The sequence below is a fragment of the Geotrypetes seraphini genome, chromosome 5 (genome assembly GCF_902459505.1).
Source record: "Geotrypetes seraphini chromosome 5, aGeoSer1.1, whole genome shotgun sequence".
Lineage (NCBI taxonomy): Eukaryota > Metazoa > Chordata > Amphibia > Gymnophiona > Dermophiidae > Geotrypetes > Geotrypetes seraphini.
This window is the reverse complement of record NC_047088.1, coordinates 211,029,354-211,055,878: the sequence shown is the minus strand read 5'-3', so window position 1 is coordinate 211,055,878 and position 26,525 is coordinate 211,029,354. Positions and strand designations below refer to the sequence as shown.

At 45.5% G+C, this 26,525-nt stretch overlaps 1 protein-coding gene across 1 annotated transcript in view; it reads right to left on the bottom strand.

Annotated features, from left to right (window-relative positions):
• IFIH1 (interferon induced with helicase C domain 1) overlaps nucleotides 1–26,007 on the bottom strand; it is a 108,466-nt gene extending 82,459 nt beyond the window's left edge. Inside the window, exons 1-3 of the mRNA XM_033946887.1 lie at nucleotides 25,106–26,007; nucleotides 24,085–24,253; nucleotides 3,113–3,295 (exon numbers count right to left, since the gene is read on the bottom strand). Coding sequence (XP_033802778.1) covers nucleotides 3,113–3,295; nucleotides 24,085–24,253; nucleotides 25,106–25,555 — 802 coding nt within the window. The 5' untranslated portion in view covers nucleotides 25,556–26,007. The remainder of the gene's footprint in view (nucleotides 1–3,112; nucleotides 3,296–24,084; nucleotides 24,254–25,105) is intronic.
• Nucleotides 26,008–26,525: the final 518 nt, after the last annotated feature.

Below are 26,525 nucleotides of genomic sequence, written 5' to 3'. Positions count from 1 at the left end.
CTGCCGATACCCCAACATAAGTACCCTGTTTCACGACTGGCTGCATCAGGGATTTTTTATTTTATTTCAGAAACCGATCTAAACATTTCACACAGCTTCTCATTCTTTCAAGAGGTCCACAAAAATTTAATGATAAATTTTGTGAGCTTTACAGATCTTGATTAGTCCATGATAAATTGTTTGGTAACTAGTGAATTGTCATGGCATAAGTTTATAAAGGCAATTTCCCTCCATTCAAGTTGTTGCTGGAATGACTGGAGATTCCCAGGGGATTGCTATCCCCTGGTGGTGGGAAGAAAAATTATGAGAGAAGTTTGATAGTCCTGCCCAAGGGGGCTGGCCAGGGTATGAGGAATAAAAGTATGCGAGTGGGAAAGATTCGGTTTTGGGTTGCCTGTCCCCTGCCAAGACCCTTTGAGTCAAGGGGGGAGTTTTGAGTAAGGAAAAACGTAGAGAGAGACTTCCGCCACAAAACGGAGGGAGTTTTCAGGCTGTAAGTGGTGGAATAAGAAGGTTGTGCTGCAAAGGAGAGACTTTTGGGGATGGTGAGAAGTAATACCCCACCCCACCAGAGGTTGGGAGTAGGACAAGGAGATCCTCATTGCTAGGCAAGCCTGTTACAAAGGGAGAGAAAGGGACTCTACGGAATTAAATTTGACATTGGATTGCCTTGTCCTATATTGAGAAAGACTGTATACCAACACGATAAATCTGGTTGAAAGAGAGGGAGCAAAATCTAAACTGTGAACTGTGGAAATTGCAAATAGTTCTTGGTGGCCTTGTGGCTTGGTGGCCTTGTAAATAGCTCTTGGTGGCCTTGTGGCTTGGTGGCCTTGTAAATAGTTAACCTACAATGGTGGGACTTGCGTAAAGTATACAGTTAAAAGAAACCATTTTTGATTGTATAGATCAATGTCTCGCAAACTTTGCGAAGCTGCAGCACACTAAACTGGTGGCCACGGCTCGAGGCCATCCGGAAGTGCGCGGATGTTGACGCGATGACAGTACATGCATACGTGACATCATCACGTCGACGCCCACACATGTGCCAAGGTCCTCCAGACAGGGCCCTGAGCCACCAGTGGGGTGCTGGAAGGGAAGAGGCACAGAGAGGCGCCAGAGAGGAGGAGAGGTGCTGGCACCAGCTGCCTACAGGATATGTCTCTCATCGTGAGAGGTATTTCCTGTAGGCAGTCAGCTGATGCCAGAACCTCTCCTTCTTCCTGACGTCTCGAAGCACACCTGGAATCTCGGGCGGCACACAGTTTGTGATACACTGGTGTAGGCAATGCTTATTTTATGATTGCAATTGAATTTATGGGAATTACCCTCCATCCTACTGAGATTTACTAGACCCAGGCCTGCATCCGAGTACTTAACCCAAAGAGTTTTGTCACACTCCAGGACTATGTGAACAGGACCAGGATTACCGTATTTTTCACCCAAAAAGTGGGTGAAAATAATGGTGCATCTTATGGAGCGAATACCCCCCAGTACCTTTTTTTTTTAAAGCCTGTTGGGTCCAGTGCTGTATCGGCAGGAGCTTTCCTCGCTCCTGCCTGCCTCCCTTGCTGGACCAGGATGTTCTCCTGTTCAGGCAGAGTGGCACAGAAGGCAGACGAAAGGTTTTCGCATTCCTGCCTGGTCCGGAGAACTGACGGCAGCCATTCAGGGAGCAACACCGGACCAAGCAGAAACATGAAAACCTTGCGCCTGCCTTCTGCACCACTCTGCCCGAACAGGAGACCAGCCATCCAGTGAGGGAGGCAGGCAGGAGTAAAAAAGAGATACTGGGGGGCTGCCTATGGGGGGGGGATTGTATGTTGCCTATGGGTTTTTCACTCTATAAGACCCTGTCCCGACCTACCACTAGACCACCAGAAAGAGTACAGGGCAGGGCTGTGAGAATTTTTTTTTTCTTGGGTTTTCCTCCTTTACAGGTGGGTGCGTCTTATAGAGTGAATAATACAGTACATATAATTGATGTCAGCACCCAGTTCTGAAACACAGTGAAAGAAACGTGAGATACAGATACTAACATGGAACTTTCTGCTACATTAGACTTCCCAATCTGCAAAAACAAGGGGAAACTATTTGTTAACTGTGTAAGTTGGCTAATCCAAACCATGAACATGACACACCCTTTTAAATTCTCTGCATACCAGGCATTTACATGTTTGAATAGCAACTGTCTGAAATCAACACTTATATACAGTATGTAGCCAATTTAACATGTAGATGCTTCTAAAATAACCTTCAAACTGCCATGCCAATAAAGTTTCTTTACATTTGAAAGAAAGAAACAAAGAGAGGAGAGCACTGAACTTTTCTGTTCAAGGTTTCACAAAAATCTCATGCAAGCTATTTTACAAATGCAATAGCACCCTCTACTGGTGATTGTCATATCATACACTTATTAAAACCCTAGAAATTAAACAACATTTATTCCATATTAGTCTGTTCAGATGGATTAGGAAGAATAAATTCTAACAACAGACTGCTGCTTATGGTTCTTTGTACTTTTATATTATGTTTGCACAGAACAATTAATAATAATAGTTATAACCCATACAGTAGCTTGGGTATTTAGTTCAACACACTGGAAGATTGGCATACATATTATTAAAATAACTGTGGGTGCCTCAATATGACTCGTTAGACATATGTTTTTCAACAAAGAACCTGAAGCTGTGTATCTTTGATGTTCAATATGAAAATATGATGTACCTCTGTGAAAATAGGTATGAACCTCTGAATGGCCACACCCAGATCCACCCATACAGAATTTTTAATTATCATTTTATGTATATATTCAAACTTAATATACTGCCTACATAGAACACATCTAGGCAGTTATAATAGTTATAAATAAAAGTTAAATACAAAGTAGTAAAAGAAATCTCCCAGAACATAAAGAAAGAACCAGCTAGACGAAGATGAAATTAAAGGCCTGTCAAAGTAGCCATTCCCTGCCCAGATGCACAATGAGACTGACCACAGGTCAGCAATTATTTGCTACAGCCAATCATTACATCCTGTCATAACAACAAATAGCATTCAGAGCCACTTGCTTTCTCGTTTTCAGTCCCTCCTACCCAGTTGGTTAGATTACCTGAAAGTAGAGAGGTCTCTTCTAAATCCATTCCTAAAGCACTACTCTCGGTCACAGAATTGTCATTGGCCTCCTCTGCCTGCTCCAACTCTGATCCAGGAAAAATGTTTTCTGCTAATTTGAATTTGTTCTGATTTTCCTTCTTCGAAAATGTTTGTGTACAAATGCCAGTCTCCTCATTTTCTGTGTTAACATAACATAACATAAAATAAAATAAAATCAGACTTCTATTCCGCATAACCATGGAGTTCAATGCGGTTTACAAAAGATTAATTAATAAGCAAACTGGAAGGAATCAAAAAATCTAATTAATTATGAATTTTGAAAAGAGATAAGTTTTTAATTGATTTCTGAAATGTAAGTAGGAATATGATGTAAGAAGAAAATTACAGACGACCTTATCATGAGAGGCTGCTTGAAAAGAGAGTGTACGATCATAGTATTTCTTACTTTTGCAACCCTTAACTGGCAGAAATACAAAAAGGGCATGGGATCTTCTTCTATTTCTTTCAGAAGTCATGCAGAATTATGTTAAAATAAACCAATTTTTTTTTTGTAAAAATGTTATTTTAAAAACTACAACAGTGTAGTACATTTGATTGAATACAGAAAAATATTACAGAGATTACACCATTGTATACAATTAGTATATAGAACCATAACTTTACCCACTCACCCACCTATCAATAACACAAGACAACTTTATTTATTACATTGATATGAAGAATTAATATCAATTTCTCAATTACCTCTCCCTCACCTCCCCCCCCACCCAGGATGTCTAAGGAAAAACTTAAAGAAGAATACATAAACCATTAATGTGAAGCAGCAAATAAAGCCAATGGACTCCATACTTTGTTAAATGAAACACTTGACCCCAAACATTCTGCATTCATTTTCTCATATTTGTATGTATTACATACATTTGTCCACCAAAATGTGTAGTTTAATCTATCATGGCTTTTCCAATTTTTAGTGATCAATTGAACAGCTATTCCAGTCAAAACCAGGAAAAGACGGCTTTTATATTTATCAAGGGGAAAATAAATCGATTTTAATTTACTGAAAGCAAATTCACTTTTAAAAATATTAGGCCCCCTTTTATCAAGCTGCGTTAAGGTTTTTTTTTTTATCACGAGCCACTATGGTAAAAGTTCCTATGCTCAAAGAAATTCTATGAGCGTTGGAGTTTTTACCGCAGTGATCTGCAATAAAAAGCCCTAACACAGCTTGATAAAAGGGAGCCTTAATAAGGAAAAATTAGGTTACTACCTCAATAATCTTTCTGGTAGAAAGGCACATCAGTCTTGATCAGTGGGTTATTTTCCTCTCTAACTGCAAGTTGTGTAGAAGATAACATCTACCTTTTTCTGCTCTTCCTCCTTCCTCACTGAGCTGTGCCATAGCTCTTCAGTTTGTCTCAAGGCAGTTGTAAACCACTATAACAGGAAAAATAAGAAGGAAGGGTGCAGGGAACCACTCGACAAATCACTTCTGTTCTGCGACAATGATTGTTAAACAATGTCAATTAAAAAAAACCAGGATGGAAAATAAGGTGGAATGAACAAGCCACCTACATAAGTGCAACCACCACTAACACCTGTGGAGCTGTCATGCTTTCATTTGCCTCTAAACTAGAGAGGTCTCTACTCTCCGAATGTCTGACAGCAAAGATCCCAACCTTTGGAAATCTGAGACAGTAAGCAGGTGAAATTGATATCTAACAGGGCAGAACCTCATGAACGATGTACCTTTCTACCAGAAAGAAGATTGAGGTAAGAACTTAATCTTTCCTTCTGGTGCAAAAGGTATATCAGTCTTGACCAGTAGGATGTATCAAAGCAGTCTCCTGAGACTAGGGTGGGACAGATGAGCCTGCTGTGAGAACCGAGGATCCAAATGCATGCTGCCAAATCTATTCTGTAAAACTCTGTAAAAGTATGGAGGGTGGACCATGTAGCTGCCCACAAATCTCCTCAGACAGTATTGTCCGGACTCTTCCCATGAAGAAGCCACATTTCTAGTGGAATGTGCCCTTCTAGTAGAATGTGCCCTCAAAGAGATCAGCGGCTATTTACGCAGTAATGTACACAGATGAAACTGATATGTGACTCCATCTGGAAAAAAAAGCCATTGAAGTTTGCCTTCCAAGTTGATTAGGACTGGTGAGCACCAAAAAGATGATCTGAGAGATGAAAATCATTTGTCATCTTTAGGTAATGAAGAATTCTCTTAACATCCTGCAACTTCAACACTGTCTCTTTTCTTCGAACCCATGGGTCGGAATGCAGGAAGTCAGACTTCCTGATTAATATGGAAGGCCGAAACCACTTTTCAGCAAAAAAAAAAAAAGAAGAAGATACCGTGAGCAGAGAGACCCCCAACCTCTGTAAATTTGAGAGTGCAAGCAACTCAGAGACTCTTCTCACAAGAGGCAATAGCCATCAGAAAAACCTTCTTAACAAAGCTATTAAGGACACCTCTTGAAAAGCCTTACTTAAGCCCTGGAAAACAGTGTTAAGGTTCCATGACAGAAAGGGCTGACAAACAGGAGGATGCAGCCTGAGTGCAACCTTCAAAAATCTAGCTATGTCAAGATGGGAAGCTAGTGAAAATCCTGCCACTTGAGCCCTGAAGCACGAAAGGTCTGCCACCTGCACTTTGAAGGAGCCCACTACCAGTCATCTCTCAAGTACAGCTTGGAGAAATACTAGGACTACCAACAATCGGAGATCTCAAAGGCACCAAATTCTCAGCTCACCAGCGCTGGAACTTTTTCCAAGCCTTAGCATAAGCCATGACATTTGCTGTTTTCTTAGATCGTAGTAGGGTAGCTATGAGCACCTCCAAATAGACCTTCTGCGCTAACACGGCATGTTCAAGAGCCATGCTGTAAGTTCAGAGAAGGAGAGGCAGGGGAGAGACAAGGAAGCAGGAGCAGGTGAAAATACTGTCGGGGCAGCGGCGAGAGTAGCTCCGCCCACCCCCACCGCGTCATCGAAGATCGACCGGGCTCCTCCATAACAGGAGTCGAGTCAGCGGCAGAGAACAGTGTGAGCGAAGGAGAAGCAAGGGGGAGAGAAGGAGAAGCGAGAAAGAGAGAAGGAGAGGCAGGGGAGAGACAAGGAAGCAGGAGCAGGTGAAAATATTGTCGGGGCAGCGGCGAGAGTAGCTCCGCCCACCCCCACCGCGTCATCGAAGATCGACCGGGCTCCTCCATAACAGGAGTCGAGTCAGCGGCAGAGAACAGTGTGAGCGAAGGAGAAGCAAGAGGGAGAGAAGGAGAAGCGAGAAAGAGAGAAGGAGAGGCAGGGGAGAGACAAGGAAGCAGGAGCAGGTGAAAATACTGTCGGGGCAGCGGCGAGAGTAGCTCCGCCCACCCCCACCGCGTCATCGAAGATCGACCGGGCTCCTCCATAACAGGAGTCGAGTCAGCGGCAGAGAACAGTGTGAGCGAAGGAGAAGCAAGGGGGAGAGAAGGAGAAGCGAGAAAGAGAGAAGGAGAGGCAGGGGAGAGACAAGGAAGCAGGAGCAGGTGAAAATACTGTCGGGGCAGCGGCGAGAGTAGCTCCGCCCACCCCCACCGCGTCATCGAAGATCGACCGGGCTCCTCCATAACAGGAGTCGAGTCAGCGGCAGAGAACAGTGTGAGCGAAGGAGAAGCAAGGGGGAGAGAAGGAGAGGCAGGGGAGAGACAAGGAAGCAGGAGCAGGTGAAAATACTGTCGGGGCAGCGGCGAGAGTAGCTCCGCCCACCCCCACCGCGTCATCGAAGATCGACCGGGCTCCTCCATAACAGGAGTCGAGTCAGCGGCAGAGAACAGTGTGAGCGAAGGAGAAGCAAGGGGGAGAGAAGGAGAAGCGAGAAAGAGAGAAGGAGAGGCAGGGGAGAGACAAGGAAGCAGGAGCAGGTGAAAATACTGTCGGGGCAGCGGCGAGAGTAGCTCCGCCCACCCCCACCGCGTCATCGAAGATCGACCGGGCTCCTCCATAACAGGAGTCGAGTCAGCGGCAGAGAACAGTGTGAGCGAAGGAGAAGCAAGGGGGAGAGAAGGAGAAGCGAGAAAGAGAGAAGGAGAGGCAGGGGAGAGACAAGGAAGCAGGAGCAGGTGAAAATACTGTCGGGGCAGCGGCGAGTAGCTCCGCCCACCCCCACCGCGTCATCGAAGATCGACCGGGCTCCTCCATAACAGGAGTCGAGTCAGCGGCAGAGAACAGTGTGAGCGAAGGAGAAGCAAGGGGGAGAGAAGGAGAAACGAGAAAGAGAGAAGGAGAGGCAGGGGAGAGACAAGGAAGCAGGAGCAGGTGAAAATACTGTCGGGGCAGCGGCGAGAGTAGCTCCGCCCACCCCCACCGCGTCATCGAAGATCGACCGGGCTCCTCCATAACAGGAGTCGAGTCAGCGGCAGAGAACAGTGTGAGCGAAGGAGAAGCAAGGGGGAGAGAAGGAGAACAAGGAAGCAGGAGCAGGTGAAAATACTGTCGGGGCAGCGGCGAGAGTAGCTCCGCCCACCCCCACCGCGTCATCGAAGATCGACCGGGCTCCTCCATAACAGGAGTCGAGTCAGCGGCAGAGAACAGTGTGAGCGAAGGAGAAGCAAGGGGGAGAGAAGGAGAACAAGGAAGCAGGAGCAGGTGAAAATACTGTCGGGGCAGCGGCGAGAGTAGCTCCGCCCACCCCCACCGCGTCATCGAAGATCGACCGGGCTCCTCCATAACAGGAGTCGAGCCAACGGCGCACAGCCGTTCGGCGCGCGGCGAAGGCGAGCGGCAAAGGCGCTCGCCTTAGCGAGCGCCTTTGCGAAGGGCCTCAAGAAGGGCCAAGTCTTTCACACAAGGTTACTGAGGAGGCATCAAGCAGGCAGAGAGAGAGAGGGGACTCCAGCAGTAGGCAGAGAGAGAGAGAGGACACCAATGGAAGCAGAGGGAAACCAGAAGATGAGCTTTCCAGTGTTCTGCACGGACTGTCATATGTATGACTACCTCCCCTCGGGGAGACAGTCATATGTATGCGGTCGGTGTCAGGAGCTGAAAAGCTTGAAGAAGGAAGTCAAGAGACTGGAGGACAAGATACAGGAACTAGAAGGACTTTACACCATGGAGGACCCAATCAAGACAGCTGAAGTCTTCACGAGAGAGAGACACATTGAGGAGGAAGTCAGGGAACTAGAGAAATTCATTGAGGAAGCATACAGGAAGAGGGTGGAAGAGAACGAACTTCGTATGAAAGAAGAAGTCACCCCGACACCAACATGGAAGGGGGAGCAAGAAGCAGGTGACCACATAGAAGACACCCACAGAAGAATACCGCACGAGGGGGAAGAATTGGCTAGTCGATGCCCAGAAGAAGAGAGAGTGAAGCACGCTGAGGACATTGACCTGAGACCGAAAAGAAAATTGAAGAAGGGAAAGTCAACGATCCTGGTGGGAGACTCGATACTGAGGCATGTGGACAGCCACATAGCAGGAGGGAGAGAGGATCGACTGGTGACCTGTCTCCCAGGAGCGAGAACCAAGGACATCGTGGACAAAATTGGGATGATCCTGGATGGAGCGGAGACGGAAGAGACCGCAGTAATGATCCACATTGGGACGAATGATGTCAGCAGGAGAGACTACAGAAGAGGCACGCTGATAGAACAGTTCAAGATTCTGGGAAGGAAGCTGAAGATGAGGGCCCAGAAGATAGTATTCTCAGAGATCCTACCGGTACCGAGGGCAGATGTGAAAAGGCAGGAAGAACTACAATCAATAAATGCGTGGATGAGGAGATGGTGTGAGGAAGAAGGATTCCTTTTCGTAAGAAACTGGACAACGTTCTGGGGCAAGAGCAAGCTCTACAGGAGAGATGGACTACACCTGAGCACGGCGGGAACAAGACTTCTAGCAAATAACGTCAAGAGAGGATTAGAACAGGCTTTAAACTAAGAGAAAGGGGAAAGCTGACAGTCGACCTAGCGTCGATGATTCGGAAGAAGGTATCCCGTGAAGATACTGAGGGGAAAAAAGACAGGGAAGAAACAAGAGACAAATTACATGAGTCAACTAACCCAGAAGAGGAGGTTAGAAAGATTGTAGCAAAAGAGAAGACACCAAAGACTGAAGCACAGGGAAAAGAAATGAAGACAACAAAATGCCAGGATCTAAACTGCATATATACTAATGCAAGGAGTTTAAGTAACAAAATAGTGGAACTAGAAGCCATGGCCAATGCAGAGGACATAGACATCATTGGAATCTCTGAAACGTGGTGGAATGAGGAAAACAAATGGGATACAGCACTGCCGGGGTACAAGCTCTATCGCCGGGATAGGTCAGGTCAGAAAGGAGGAGGAATAGCCCTATACGTAAAAGAAAGCATACAATCGACAAGAATGGACACAGCGGAGATGATCAACAAACTGGAATTGCTATGGGTTAAAATACCGGGTAGGAAAGGGCATGAAATAAAGATGGGCCTATACTATCGTCCACCCGGGCAAACCGGAGATAGCGATAAAGAAATGGATGCCGAGATGAAGCGAGAATGCAAAAGCGGTTACACAGTTGTTATGGGAGACTTCAACTATCCTGGGATAGACTGGAGTCTTGGAAGCTCAAGATGCGCTAGGGAGACAGAATTCCTGGAGGCTATACAAGATTGCTTCATGGAGCAGCTTGTTAGAGAACCGACGAGAGGAAATGCCACTCTGGATTTAATCCTAAATGGACTAAGGGGACCTGCAAAGGAAGTGGAAGTAGTGGGACCGTTGGGAAACAGTGATCATAATATGATCAAGTTCAAGGTTGAAGTAGGCATACCGAACGGAAAGAGAACCATAGCGACATCTTTCAACTTCAGGAAAGGAAACTATGAAGCAATGAGGGAAATGGTAAGGAAGAAACTTAGGAACACTTCCAAAAAATGGCAAACAGTAGAACATGCCTGGTCTTTTTTCAAAGACACGGTGAGCGAGGCACAAAATCTGCACATCCCCAGATTCAGAAAGGGGTGCAAAAAGGGTCGAACAAAAGACCCAGTATGGATGACTGAAATAGTGAAGGAAGCGATAGGCAATAAGAAAAATTCATTCAGGAAATGGAAAAAGGACAAAACTGAAGGGAACCATAAGGAGCACAGGAAGTATCAAAAAGAATGTCACCGTGTGGTTCGAAAAGCCAAAAGAGAGTATGAAGAGAGGCTAGCCAGGGAGGCACGAAATTTCAAACCGTTCTTCAGATATGTTAAAGGGAAACAGCCAGCTAGGGAGGAGGTGGGACCGCTGGACGAAGGAGACAAGAAGGGAGCGGTGAAGGAGGAGAAAGAAGTCGCAGAAAGACTCAACATGTTCTTCTCGTCTGTATTTACAAACGAAGACACAACCTACATACCGGAACCTGAACAAATCTTCAATGGAAATCAAGCAGAAAAATTAACATCCATGGAAGTGAGCCTTGATGATGTACATAGGCAGATAGAAAAACTTAAAACTGACAAATCCCCGGGTCCGGACGGAATCCATCCCAGGGTTCTGAAGGAATTAAAGGAGGAGATAGCGAAACTACTGCAGCAAATTTGCAACCTATCCTTGAAAACAGGCATGATCCCGGAGGATTGGAAGATAGCCAATGTCACGCCCATCTTTAAAAAGGGATCAAGAGGTGACCCGGGAAACTACAGACCAGTGAGTTTGACCTCGGTTCCGGGGAAACTGGCGGAAACACTGATTAAAGAACACATCGATGAACATCTGGAAAGAAACGAACTTTTGAAAACAACCCAACATGGTTTCTGCAGGGGGAGATCGTGCCTAACGAACTTATTGCACTTCTTCGAAGGTATTAACAAACGGATGGACAGAGGAGACCCCATAGACATTATATACCTTGATTTCCAAAAAGCCTTTGACAAGGTGCCTCACGAACGTCTACTCCGGAAACTGAAGAACCATGGAGTGGACGGAGACGTACATAGATGGATCAGAAACTGGTTGGCGGGTAGGAAACAGAGGGTAGGGGTGAAAGGCCACTACTCGGACTGGATGAGGGTCACGAGTGGTGTTCCGCAGGGCTCAGTGCTCGGGCCGCTGTTATTTAATATATTCATAAATGATCTAGAAACAGGCACGAAGTGTGAGATAATAAAATTTGCGGACGATACAAAACTATTTAGTGGAGCTGGGACTAAAGAGGAATGTGAAGAATTGCAAAGGGACTTGAACAAATTGGGGGAATGGGCGGCGAGATGGCAGATGAAGTTCAACGTTGAGAAATGTAAAGTATTGCATGTTGGAAACAGAAACCCGAGGTACAACTATACGATGGGAGGGATATTATTGAATGAGAGCAACCAAGAAAGGGACTTGGTGGTAATGGTGGACATGACAATGAAGCCGACGGCACAGTGCGCAACAGCCGCTAAGAAAGCAAATAGAATGCTAGGCATAATCAAGAAGGGTATTACAACAAGGACAAAAGAAGTTATCCTGCCATTGTATCGGGCGATGGTGCGCCCGCATCTGGAATACTGCGTCCAATATTGGTCTCCGTACCTTAGGAAGGATATGGCGTTACTCGAGAGGGTTCAGAGGAGAGCGACACGCTTGATAAAAGGGATGGAAAACCTCTCATACGCTGAGAGATTGGAGAAACTGGGTCTCTTTTCCCTGGAGAAGAGGAGACTTAGAGGGGATATGATAGAGACTTATAAGATCATGAAGGGCATAGAGAGAGTAGAGAAGGACAGATTCTTCAAACTTTCGAAAAATAAAAGAACAAGAGGACACTTGGAAAAGTTGAAAGGGGACAGATTTAAAACGAATGCTAGGAAGTTCTTCTTTACCCAACGAGTGGTGGACACCTGGAATGCACTTCCAGAGGGCGTAATAGGGCAGAGTACAGTACAGGGGTTTAAGAAAGGATTGGACATTTTCCTGCTGGAAAAGGGGATAGAAGGGTATAGATAGAGGATTACTGCACAGGTCCTGGACCTGTTGGGCCACCGCGTGTGCGGACTGCTGGGCACGATGGACCTCTGGTCTGACCCAGCAGAGGCATTGCTTATGTTCTTATGTTCTTATGGGAACCGGACACTGTGACAGAAGAGATGTATGAATTGGCAGTTGGAGACCATTGTCTCTCTGCAAGTGCATCAGATCCACATACCACGGCCGACGAATTCAATCTGGGGTAACCAGGATTACCAACCCTGGGTGACTTGCTATTCTGCAAATGACCCAGCCTATGATTGGCCATAGGAGAAACACATACAAACAGCGCTCTTTCTGGCTAAAGTTGGGACTAGTGTGTACAATTCAGCACTTCCGGCTTGAATCTACTTTCTTGTTGGCTGTTGATGACATCAGATTGAATATTGGTTGTCCCTATCGACCCATAATATTGAAGGTCTTCCGGGACAATGGCCATTCCCCCACGTTCAGTGTCTGCCAACTGAGATAGTTGGCCTGCACTTTGTTCACTCCTGCTACATGTGCTGTTGAAAGGGCTTGCAGGTGGACTTCCACTCATCAGAACAACAACTGGGCCTCTAGGCACCTCCCTGCCTGTTGACATAGGCCACAGCAATGGCATGGTCTGAGAAAACCCTGATCGCTTTGCCTTTCAGGATGTCTGTAACATCAGTCAAATGGCATACAACTCTAGTTAGTTTATCAACCATTTCCTCTGCGAGGGCAACCAGCATCCCTGAACAGGAAGACCCTTGTAATGACTACCCCAGCCATAAAAGGTTTGGCATCTGTTATCAGGATCTCCCATGAGAATATGCAAAGAGGCATTCCTGCTGGCAATGACTCTGGCTAGAGCCACCAACGCAAACTTTGACATGCCCTCACCGTCCAGGTCAGCGGCATCTGGGAGAGAATCCATCTGTGGCAACCAGCTGGACAAAAGTGTGTCCTGAAGAGGGCGCACATGAGCTTTCACCCAAAGAATAATTTCTGTGGTTGCTGCCATCGACCATAGCACCTGGAGAAAATGCCAATACGTAGAAGCAGACATCGCTAGGAGGTCTAAAATTTGGCATATGAGCTTCAATTAACATGGCTTGTGAAGAAAAACATGGCCCTCCACAATATTGAAATGGATTCCCAAGTATTCTAGGTACTGGTTCAGCTCCAAGTGACTTTTCCAGAAATTGAGAATCCAACCCAAGTCCTGCAACAGCTGAACAACTTGTGCCACTGCTTTTTCTCTATCAGACTTGGAAAGAGCTTTGATCAGCCAATTATTCAGGTATGGATGCACCTGGACCCCTGCCTTGTGGAGATGTATTGCTACCATTAACATCACCTTGGTGAAGGTGTGAGGCGCTGTAGCCAGACCGAAGGGGAGTGCTGAAAACTGGAAATGTCTCCCCAGTACACAGAATCTCATGAACTTCCTTTGATCTGGAAATATGGGAATGTATAAGTAGGCCTCCGTCAAATCCAAGGACACTGCCGCAATAACTGAACAAATGATCTCCATGTGGAATCGGGGAACTTTCAGTGCTGTGTTGACTGACTTCAGATCCAGGACTGGCTTCCAGTCATCCAAGTCTTTCTTGAGCATTTTGAAATATATAGAGTATCCGCTCAAGCCCAATTCTTTGGGTGGTAGACTCTACGGCTTAAATAGCTAAGGGCTGCTGCACCATTGCACAGACTTTGACCGCTTTCTCTGGTTGTCCAGTTGGAGAATCAACAAACAAGTCCACCACAGGATGAAAAAATTTGAACTTGTAATCCTCTCCAATGATATCCAGCAGCAAGCGATCTGAGCAAATCTGGGCCCAGGCCTCCCAATAAACTGACAATTATCCTCCTATCCTCAGAGTGGCAGCTATTGACCTGATGTCATTGGGCGTTCTTGGAGGCAACTCTATGATCTGTGAGCAGTATTGTAATGTCTGGATGAGAGGGGAAGAAGCAGTTTGAGCTTTAGAGCCAGTCATGACAGAACACTGTGCAGGGGGTTCAAGTTTTAATACCAGCAGCGAGTCTGTGATAATTTCCAGAAAGCTGCCAGCTTAAAAAGCAGACACACTGTCGGGTCTTCTTCCTGATCAAGAGTTACCACTGTCTCTCCACCTGAGAACCTGAGTCTTCTAAGAATGAAGAATCATTCTGGGATAGTAATGACATTGACTCCAACCCACCAGTCCTCCCTGTCCACTTCTGACTGGACTTCAGGGTCTTATCCATGGCCTTTCTTTGAGGAACCCCTATACACAACCACCAGTATAGCCCCAGACAACGTAGGTGGATCTTGACAATTCAAATAGGTTTTCCACATTAAACTCAGAAAATCAGGGGTAAAGCCAAGAACAAGAGGCCCAGAGTATCCCTGCAGGGATTCATCTTGCTTCCTCATGGGCTCAGCAGCATCCACACACCTGTACTTCACCACATCGCTATCCAAAGGCTCTGGGAAGGATTTTTTCCCCTGAAACACAAGCCATCCCCAGCTCTAGAAGGATGAGAGGAGGCCAAGCCTATCACTCTTGTGCCCTGCAGCACATTTAACAAGGACACTCCTCAGCCGGACGAGTGTCCTTGTTAAATGTGCTGCAGGGCACAAGAGTGATAGGCTTGGCCTCCTCTCATCCTTCTAGAGCTGGGGATGGCTTGTGTTTCAGGGGAAAAAATCCTTCCCAGAGCCTTTGGATAGCGATGTGGTGAAGTACAGGTGTGTGGATGCTGCTGAGCCCATGAGGAAGCAAGATGAATCCCTGCAGGGATACTCTGGGCCTCTTGTTCTTGGCATGAATAAGGGAGTAAAACAGTCTAACGAGTTTGTTTCTATCGATTTTAAGCAAAATCAAGGAGTTATAAGGCAGAAAGAGGCTTTATAATCCAAATTGGGAAATCCAAATGGCTGCCATGGCAGCAACCAAAAAATAAAAACAAAAAACAGCCCGGGAGAGCAATATTAACACTCAAAAAAATTCAGGGAAGGGTTTTTTGGAAGTGGGGACCCTAAACCAAGCCCCAGCATCCCTCAAAACAACAATTTTCAGACTCCCCCCCCACACACACACACACTTTTCCCATAGGCTATAACAGCCTGTACTCACTGTGCTGTAATGGTGCCTTGCCTACTTCAGCTCACACTGCAGCAGGATTATGGAGAAGACTCCTGCCTCAGACAAACATGCAGAAAGGTCCAAATGTTGCAATATTTGGGCTGCCAGTCGGACCAAAGGCAGACTGAGACCTCGGAATTTGTTGAGGGGAGAAAATGCAGCCGGCACTCACTAAAGCCCACCGGACTGCATTAGGGCCAAACAGCCTGTGCTCAAACTCCGGAACAGTCAGGAGCAAGACACACTACTAGGGGAACGACCCCAAGCTTCACAGTTGTTAATGCAGGCTGTCTAAACAGGTTCCTCATAAAACAGTTGCCCTGTTAGCTACAGACTTCTGCCCAGACAGTCTGTGTCTTCTCCCATGCAAAGCTGCTTCAGGACTGCTGGGGATCTCCTGAAAACTGAAAAGCCTCCAAATCCAGAAATCAGAAAATAATAAAGTTCATTCAGAGCAGATCAAAAAGACACCTTCCAACTTGCGTGTAGAAGAAAAGACTGAGGAGCTGTAGCACAGTCCAGTGAGGAGGAGACAGAGCTGAAAAAAGTAGATGTCTTTTTACAACTCGCAGTTAGAGAGAAAAATAACCCACTGTCCCTTATGCACCAGAAGATTTATTGCTCTTTTGTCTTTGTTTCATCACTGTCTGAAAATAAAACTAAAATAGAGTTTCTTTTGGGATATTCATTTGGGGGAGGGTTGAAGCCTGCATTACATTGACCCTACATACTACTAGCACTGAGGGCACATGATGTCAAATTGGTTCTGCCTTCAAATCTTGCAACTGGATGCCATGAAGCATAGGATCCCTAGGTCAGAAAAGGGACATCTAAGCTAGGATGTTGAAAATTTTCTATGTACTTTACAGAAGACTTGCTGAATATGGCACATTTGGTAAAATACTTACAAGGATGAGGGGTACAGATAGGAGTAGAGGTAGGTTATAGGGATAGGATTAGAGGTAAGTTATAAAATTAGTCAGGGACCACTGTTCAGGCAATAAGCCTGATGGGCCGTCGCGGGAGCGGACCGCTGGGCAAGATGGACCTCTGGTCTGTCTCAGCGGAGGCAACTTCTTATGTTCTTATGTGCAGAAGCAGACTTGTATTTGTTGCACCATTGCCATGACTGGTGCGGATCCCCAAGCTCTGCCAGCAAAAGAGATCTGTCATGGCTGGAAACTCCCTAATGACAGAAGTCAGCAGCACTATCCATGAGCCACTGGTGCACCAGCACCTCCCCGTGTCCCCTCCCCAGCCACATATGCTTGATATTTACATATATGCAATAACTGAACATGCAAGGAGAACGGGAGAGGCAGGGCAGAAGCAGCCCATGGAAAAGTACAGCTGCCTTCCTGCTTCAGGGTATTTCTGGATGCTGGAATACTTCTTCAGTTGGTGGGACTTGGGGATTTCCACCTGCTCAAGTATTTAGTTGTGTTGCATGTTAGGGAAGAGCATAGTCATAAGGGTGAGGATGGGGTGGAAAGCGGAGGGGTGGGTCAACATTCTGCCCCACACACTTTGGCCTCAAGCCAACCTAAAAATTGAAGGCCTTCCTCTGCCTCTGATTTGCTGGCACACACAGTGGGAAGAGTCATTTTATAAAATATGTGCTTTAAAAAAACACTTTCATGTAATGTGTTACACGTGTAAGTGCTAATTTGCAACTTACACGTGTTACGCTCCAATCAACAAACATGTAAGGGCCAGATTTGGTAAAACATGTGTAACAGGAGTAAATTAAGAGCAGAGTTTCACATTTCAAATTTTTGGCTTTTTAGAGTAGTTTTTAAGACCAGAGAGATTACCACTGTTGCCACATTGCTTGCTCCTTAACCCTTTCAGGACCATAAGGATCGTAGGCCAATTTTTGTGGTTTTGACGACATTTTTATGGTAAAAAGGGCTTCCAGATGCCAAAAAATTGATTTTTTTTGTGAAATATCATTTTTTTAAAAAAAAAAAAAAATCACACTTCTGGCTTATGGACAGTGTGGCAAGTGAATCTTCTCGTCAATCTGGCAACGACGCTAATGAATGAATGTCGGAACCAGTTTGTTTACATAAAGGCAGTATCCTATGGAATCCGTACATATCAAATTTAGAACTGTAGACTATCCCAATCAAAATGTATAGGATTTTAAAGTTATGGGACAAATATGTCCCTTGGTCCTGAAAGGGTTAAAACTCCAGGTCCAAGCAAACAGGTGCCTAGATGTACATGCTACTTGTGCATGTCATTAGCACCAATAATTGGCAGACATGTGTATATATGCACTAGGCCAGGGGTGCCCAAATCCAACCCAAGTCCTGCAACAGCTGAACAACTTGTGCCACTGCTTTTTCTCCATCAGACTTGGAAAGAGCTTTGATCAGCCAATTGTTCAGGTATGGATGCACCTGGACCCCTGCCTTGTGGAGATGCCTTTGCGATCTTGTTCTTCCTGCCTCCCCGAGCCAGGCCAGGCGCGTAGAAGCGCCAGACCCACAAGACTTCACGGAGAGGAAGTTCTGACCCAACCAATCGCTGCCTGGCTGGCCTGGAACTTCCTCTCCGACATCTGAATTGACATCGAAGGTGAAGGCTTGTGGGCCCGGCGCTTGAACGTGCCAGGCCTGGCTTGGGGAAGCAGGGAGAAATCGGTGTGGTGGCTTAAGGGGAGGGGGCAGCAGGAAGAGAGAAAAAGAATCGGGGAAGTGGAGAAATCGGCGCAATGGCTTGGGAAGGTGCAGGGGGAGAGAGAAAGAAAGACAGAAATAAATAAGGGGGGCAGGGGGAGAGAGAAAGACAAGACAGGCAGGGGAGAGAGAAAGACAGAAATAAAGAGGGGGCAGGGGGAGAGAGAAAGAAAGAGAGACAGAAAGAAAAGGGGAGGGGGCAGAAAGAAAGAAATATTGGATTTACAGAAGAAGGAAGTGCAATTAGAGACTCATGAAATCATCAGACAAAAAGGTAGGAAAAATGATTTTATTTTCAATTTAGTGATTAAAATGTGTCCGTTTTGAGAATTTATATCTGCTTATATTTTGCACTATGGCCCCCTTTTACTAAGCTGCGATAGTGGTTTTTAGCGTCGGGAGCTGCGAGGGGCATTTAGCGCAGCTCCCTGCATTAAAAACCACTATCACGGTTTAGTAAAAGGGGAGGGAGGGGGGTATATTTGTCTATTTTTGTATAGTTGTTACTGAGGTGACATTGTATATTTTAAACTCATCTGCCTTGACCTCTGAAAAAAAAAAAAACCCAAATACAAATGATAATTAACATTTTTGCGTACAGTGTGCTTTGTGTTTTTTAAAATTTTATTGTTGGTAGATCATTTTGACTTGGTCATTTTAAAAGTAGCTTGCAAACCAAAAAGTGTGGGCACCCCTGCACCAGGTGCTATTCTATAATGTTGTGCCTATGTACTATAGACCAGCAATCTCGAAGGAGACAGTCCCCTAGTCTGCACACGAAGCAACAAGATCCAAGAAAAGTGTGTGCCTGGTCTTCAAAATCCTTCTTTATTGGTAGCAATTAAAATATGTGCAAACAGTCTAAAAAAGACATAAATATGGCAGATAATAATTTCATAAATATGACGGATATTAATTTCAAATCATGGACTCGACACAGCCCGTGTTTCGGCTCTAATGCCTGCATCAGAAGTCCCAAGTAATAAAAACAAACCACTAATGAAATCCAAATTCCACCAAAAGATAAAACCAACCATAAATGAAATCCAAATGCAGAATGACAGTTGCAAACTCACATAGAGATGTATTTTTTTACACTTCAGTGTCACTCTATGTGAGTTTGCAACTGTCATTCTGCATTTGGATTTCATTTATGGTTGGTTTTATCTTTTGGTGGAATTTGGATTTCATTAGTGGTTTGTTTTTATTACTTGGGACTCCTGATGCAGGCACTAGAGCCTAAACACGGGCCGTGGAAAACATTACCAACTAATATTAACCAGCAATTTAATTTGAAGTGTTTAAAAACAAACAAACAATAAACCCCAAAACCTATCTATGTCCAGAATTTATTATTAATTCCTACAACTGTAATCTAATCTAATAAAACGCTAGGCTGCGCATGCGCACTCCCATCGCGTGCGTCCGTTTTCTGTGAGCTGTAGGACACCGCAGATAGGAGTGCGCATGCGCGCGAAGCTCTCTCTCTCCCTACCCCCGAGGTGGATGTCGGCCGCGGCGGCTGCTGGCCGCCCGAAACTTGCTCTCTCTCTCTTCCTCCCCCCCCCCCCCCCGAGTCGGATGTCGACCGCGGCGGCCCGAGTCGGATGTCAGCCACCGCGGCTGTCGGCGGCTGCAGGCCGCGGCAGCCAAACCCGGAAAGCATTTTAACATAAGTAGGGCATGCAGTTCAGGAGGAAGGTATGGGGGGAGGAAAATACTGCACAGGGAAGTGGAGTGGGAGGGAAATGGAGGGGCAGAAAAGGGGTTGATGGACAGGGGAAGAGGTGCTGATGAACAGGGAGTGGGGCAGAAAAATGAAGACAGGCCTACTGCTGGACAGGGGGAACAGGAAGGAGGTGATGATGGACAGGGGGAGGTAAAACAAAGGGAGAAGGGCTTCTGCTGGATAAGGTGAGCAGTGATGGGGTGGTGGAGGACACAGGGGAGGTAAAAGGAAGGGAGAATGGACAGGGGGAGCAGGCAAGGGGTGGTATTGGACAGCCAAGGAAAAAAAAAAAAAAGACAGACAGAAATACAGAAAGCGGCTGAGAGAGAGGAAAAAAAAAACCCAGACACACACACACATATATTCTAGCACCCGTTAATGTAATGGGCTATAAGACTAGTACTACCTAATAATTTGTATCACCATAATTGTTTATGTAAACCGCTGTGAAATACATGGAGGTATTGTCAGTATATAAATAAAGATTGTATTGTATTAGGTATAAGACATTTGGAGCACTGAGATAAAAGCAGCAGATTTCTGCGTCTCAATGGCCACAAATTTGGACTTGGAGGATGAGATGTACGGCGTCAGCATCTAAGAGACAAACTTGGGTTTTTTTGTTGCATAGACGTTTTTGGACCCCTGTTAGATTACAAAAGTTAGATAGTTCAAAATCTAATAGATGCTGGCATTGTCATCTCAATATAGGGACACTGGATCATCTGCTGATCTATTGTCCTTTGATACTCATCTTTTGGAAGTCAATATGGGGACAGATTAATACCATACTGGAGTCATCAATTCCATTGACATATGATGTTGTCATATGTGGGATGATATTGCATCTTAAACCCTCATTGGACAGATATAAATATCGGCTTTTCCTTATTATGACTGGGATAGCCATGCAAATGGTTACTCGTAATTGGAAAAATTGGGATCGCCTTAGTTTTACTTTTTGGTGGGCGAATTTATGCTTATGTTATAAGCATGAGAAAATGAATGCTGACATGATGTCTTTTGTGGCTTCGTTATAGTTGTCTATTATCTATATTTTCTGTTTTAGCACACATCCAAGGGAGAGAGGGGGGGTATCTCTTTTGTTTGATTTTATTCCCTGTTTGAAAATATTTGACTGGGTGGGGGGTTTATTCTTTCTGTATTGTTACTGACAGTTTAGAAGTGCTTATTGTGATTATTTATATATGTACTAGTGTTTAAGCCCGTTACAACAACGGGTGCTAGAGTAGATGTCTGTATGTCTTTTTTTGTTTTTTATTTGTCTCTCTCTCTCTTCCTGGACGCTGTCTGTCTGTCATTCTTTGTGTCTGTGTCTCTCCCTGGTCCTCTGTCTTTGCGTCTTTCTTTCTGTCTGTCTCCCTGGCCCCCCTGCTTGCCAAAGCAGCCTCCTTTCCCTCTCCCCCCGTTGTGCAATGCCTGCCTGCTTCTTGGCCCCCTTCTGTTCCCCCCCATGATTGCTCTCTGCCCCCAGAACAACCATCCCCCCAAAGCAGCCCCCTTTCCCTCTCCCCCTGTTGTGCAATGTCTGCCTGCTCCGTGGCCTCCTTCTGTTCTCCCCCATAATTGCTGTCTGCCCACAGCACAACTCTCCTCCCAAAGCAGCCCCCTATCCCCCTGTTGTGCAATGCCTGTTTGCTCCATGCCCCCCTTCTATTCCTCCCCCCCATGATTGTTTTCTGCCCCCAGCACAACCACCCCCCCAAATCAGCCCCCTTTGCCTCTCCCCCTGTTGTGCAATGCCTGCCTGCTTCATGGCCCCCCTTCTGTTCCTCCCCCCTCCCTGATTGCTGCCTGCCCCAGCACACCCCTCCCCCCAAAGCAGCCCCCTTTCGCTCTCCCTCTGGCCCCCTGTTGTGGCATGCCTGCCTGATCCGTGGCCCTTTTCTGTTCCCCCCATGATTGCTGTCGGCCCCCAGCACAACCATCCCCCCAAAGCAGCCCCCTTTGCCTCTCCCCCTGTTGTGCAATGCCTGCCTGCCTGCTTCGTGCACTCAGCACAACCCTCCCACCAAAATAGCTCCCTTTTCTGCCTGCTCCATAGCCCTTTTTTGGCTTCCCCTGCCGTTCTTACCTCCGTACATCCATCCATGGTTCCTGCCTCCGCTGCCGCTCCTGTTCAAAGCGGCCTGATGAGGTTCGCGGTTGGCTGTATTGAACCTCGCAGGCCACTCTCCATATGGTTGCATGTTCCTTCTGACGTGATCACGTCAGAGGGAACGTGCTTCATGTGGAGAGCGGCCTGCGAGGTTCAATACAGCCGGCCGTGAACCTCCATCAGGCCGCTTCAAACAGGAGCGGCAGCGGTTGGTGCGGGAGGGGGGAGTCGTCGGGCTGTGGAGGCGATCGTAGGCTGGCTGCGGTCCAAGCTTGGAGAGGGCAGGGGTTGTCTGTCCAGCGTCTTCCGATTTGTGTTGCTGCCGCATCCGCACTCTTGCTGGCCAAGTAAGGCTGGGGAGTCGCGCATGCGCACTCCTGCAAGGCCACGGGCCTACATGTCGGATCAGGGAAAACGGAATCACGCAGTTGAGTGCGCATGCGCGGCTAGCGTTTTATTATTTCAGGTGTATAGTGTTTGCACTTGTTGCTAGTTTGAAAATTTAATAAAGATTTTTTTTTAAGGTATAAGATAAAATATTAACAATCAATGAACAGTACTGTACTTCTGAAACAGCCATAATTTTATAGTTTTTCTAAAAGAAATATGCTGTATTGTGAAATAGTTCTTATATTAGAAAATAAACTGTTCTAAAGTTCTAGGGTTTTCCAAATACACTTCTCCCTCAGTATTCGCAGGGGTTAGGGACAGAGCCGGCCTGCGAATGTTGAAAATTCACAAATAACTTTTTGGCCGGTTCTGACCCACCCCCGCCTCCCTCCCGCCTTCCCCCCAGCATCCCGGACCTTACTCATAGGAAATGGTTGCCGTGAGCTCCCGTAGTCTCTCAAGACTACAATGGGAGCTCATGGCAGCCATTTCATATGAGTGATCTGCACAGGGCAGGAGCGTTGGAAGATCGCTCCTGCCCCGAAAGCCTGCTAGACCACCAGGTAAGGTCCAGGGTGTCAAGGGGGGGAATGCGGGAGGGAGGTGGGGAAGGTCCGGAATGCAGATTTTTTAAAAAAATTGCGAATAACCGAATCTGTGGACACTGAAACCGCGGATTCGGAGGGAGAAGTGTAACTTTTTCTTTTAGTCACCCGACAAGAAGTTCAAAGTGGAGGGACCAGCTCCAGCGGGCACCATATTGCTGTTTGTACAAAAGGCAACATATTGCGGTGATAATTTGCCTCCTGTGATCTAATCTAATCTAATTCTTAAGTCTTATATACCAAATCATCTCCTAACAATAGGAGCTCGATTCAGGAGACATGATCGAGACGTTCAAATATGTCACAGGCCGTATCGAGGTGGAACAAGATCTCTTTTTCCTTAAAGGACCCACGGCAACAAGAGGGCATCCATTGAAAATCAGGGGTGGGAAATTTCATGGCGACACAAGAAAATATTTCTTCACCGAAAGGGTGGTTGATCGCTGGAATAATCTTCCACAACAGGTAATTGAGACAAGCAGCGTGCCAGATTTTAAGAAAAGATGGGATTGGCATGTGGGATCTCTTCATGGAGGTAGTTAGGGGGTGGGCCATTAGTGTGGGCAGACTAGATTGGCCGTGGCCCTTTTCTGCCGTCTTGTTCTATGTTTAATTAGATCACAAAGAAAGATGCATTAACATTCATTAGAGCTATTACCTAAAAAGCTCTAAAACAAAGTGGTTTTTAAGGTTTTGCGAAAGATCTGAAGAGATAAACACAACCTAATTTGAGGAGGTAGTCCATTCCATATCGCAGTTAGTAAGTATGGAAAGGAGTGTGAAATTTTACTAATGGACTTGATTTCACTTAGTGAGGGAAAAGAGAGCTTATTCATGTAAGTTGTTCTGTGCCTGAAGATCTCATGGTGTTTAGAGATAAAGGCATCAAAGGAACAAATAGTCCATGTAAAATATTAAAGACTATACAGGCACATTTAAATTGAACTCTCAGTTGAAACTGAAACCAATTTAGTTTCCTCAGCAGAGGCTATATTTTTGTGGATATCTTTTGTTTCAAGAGTAAATCAAGGAAAAATTTTGTTTTTTTACCTGCAATTACATCACTTTCTTTTCCAGAGATACATTTAAAAAAAAAATTTGACATAAAAATGTGAAAATTTCTTAAGAAATAACTTTATATTTCATGGGGTGTGCTAATTTTTTCACATGAATGCAGGTAGATTTACTGTCCCTAGTACAACACATACTTTATCACTTTTGCCCTCAGTATCAAGTCAGTGCAGAGAAAAAAGTGAACTCTTTGGGATCTTGCCAGGTACTTGTGACCGGGGTTGGCCCCTGTTGATGGATCTTCGGTCTGTCCCAGTGTGGCAACTCTTATGTTCTTATGTGCAATTTCAGAAAAAACATTTGTACTATACCTCCATTTCTTCCATTGTCTCCTCCTGTTAATTCATCAACAAGATCTCTGTGCTCAGTTTCCCGTAAAGCAGACAGAAATGGGGAAAACCAATCGCGCTTCCGCACAATTCTACTAAGCAGCTCCCTGGTGGCTTCCTGTTCTCCATGAAGATTTATTTTAGCACATATCTAAAGCAAACACGCAAATAAAAGGTAAGAATGTAAACATGTGCGGATGCCTCCCTCCTGACTGATGAGAGAACGGGCTGAGGGGGCAGGGCTGGGTGGAATTGGGTGTGCCTGGGGGCGGGCCTATGGGTCCGATTTTACACAAGTAAAATCTGGTAACCCTAACTATAACAAATTTATTTCATATTCATTGTGGATATTCTAAATTAAACCTAACTGGAAAGGCCAAGATTGATTTGAGAAACACTGCTTTACAGAATACTAGTTTTTATTTTATTAGATATCTATATACTGCCTATCCAGGTTATCTAAGCAGTTTAATCAGGAACTGAAGCATTTTCCCTATCTGTCCCAGTGGGCTCACAATCTATCTAGCGTACCTGGGTTCAACTGAGTGACTTGCCCAAGGTCACAAGGAGCAGCACGGGGTTTGAACCCACAACCTCAGGGTGCTGAGGCTGTAGCTCCAACCACTAGGCCACTCCTTTGGGGTGCCATTTATTGAATGTCCCCTATAGAGGATAGTGATAGAAGCAGGGCTGCGAAGCTAGATCAGACATGGGCAACTCCGGTCCTTGAGGGCCGGAATCCAATCCTGGGGTTTTCAGGCTTTCCCCAATGAATGTGCATCGAAAGCAGTGCATGCAAATAGATCTCAGGCATATTCATTGGGGAAATCCTCAAAACCCGATTGGATTCCGGCCCTCGAGGACGGTGTTGCCCATGTCTGAGCTAGATGAAAGGCATAGGGGGCAGGGAGCTTGAGGTTAAGAGGCATCTGGTCTTTACTTACTCTCACTTATTATGTAACTGACTGTGGACAATTCCCAAGATTGTTAATGCAGTACTCACCACTTCTACATCCTCGGAGCTGCATATTTCTTTCGCATGACATTTCTGGGCCACTGGCTCCGGTCTGATCTTCTTTATCAAAGAGGGGTGGAGAATATGTAGCAGCTGCACACAGTAGTCGTTCTGGGCTTCCACAGCCGGGGAGGGCAGCTCCTCAGGCACGACGTACCCGAGCGCTTGGGAACACTCAGCTTCTCTCAAAGCATTAACAAATTCCTGAAACCAGCCTGCCTGCCGGGGGCCTCTCTCCAGTGCCCCCAGTAGCAGCTCCACAGCCTCCGCGTTACCTCGCCCACTATATGCTGTCCTGATTTTCTCCTTCACGTCTGCTTCTAGGGAAGTTAAGTAATCCAGCACTGGCACTGCCTGGATGGTTTGTTTGAGTTTGGGCCGGAAGACTTCTAAAAGCCCGAGCCTGGTGCTCTCGAGCTCCTGGGCCGGATCAGTCATCTTTCAGATAGCTCCAAAACTGAACTCGCTTGGAGCCGATGTTTTTTTTTTTTTTTTTTAGCTTTCAATGAACTGTACTGCACTGCACTGCACTGCGCTATTTATAACAGCAGCTCCATCAAGTTTCAGTTTCGATTCCTCTCCGGCTCTGTTTCCAAACGTAATTGGCCTGCAGCAGGGAAAGTACACACACCTGTAATTCAATGCTCACAAAACAGCGCTGCCATGGGGATTTCATGAAAATTAACATCAGGTCCTGGTCAGCATTAGGTTTCAGCAGGAGGACACTTTTATAGGGTTGTTTTTTTTTTAAAAAAAGTCTTGTTTTAATACAGAAAAATGCAAATAAAGAGAGCTGCAAAAAGAAAAAGGCATCGTATAATTGTTTATATTAACCTTCCGAAAATTATTGTTAGCAAATAGTCAAACACACTGCGTGTCGCTTTTTATAAACTATAATAATTAAAAAAAAATAGTACTAATAGCAGCAAAGCCAAAGGGCATGCTGGGAAAATTTTCATGCGGCGCTAAATGAGAATGTACATGTGCATTTTTTTTTTGTTCCCTAATGGAAAGAATAAGCTGGAAGGAAAAATCCTGGAAGAGAACTCTGATAAGAGTCTAACTAACGTGACCATTTTTTTTTTTCATCATAACGGGACATCTATTAATATTCAGTCCTGCCCCCAATCCCGCCCTAGCCCCGCCCCCAATTTCTTCCATTCATTTTCATGTACGTACAATATCTTATTAATTCATAATGGTAAACATTAAAAACAAAAAGCACACTGTATGCAGAGAAAATGTTAATTATTTACGAGTTTCGGGGATTTTTAAAAGATGTCAAGGCAGATGACTTTAAAATATGCAATGTCAGTAACTATAGAAAAATAGACAAATATAATGCAAAATATAGACAGCAGATATAAATTCTCAAAGCTGACAACACATTTTGATCACTAAATTGAAA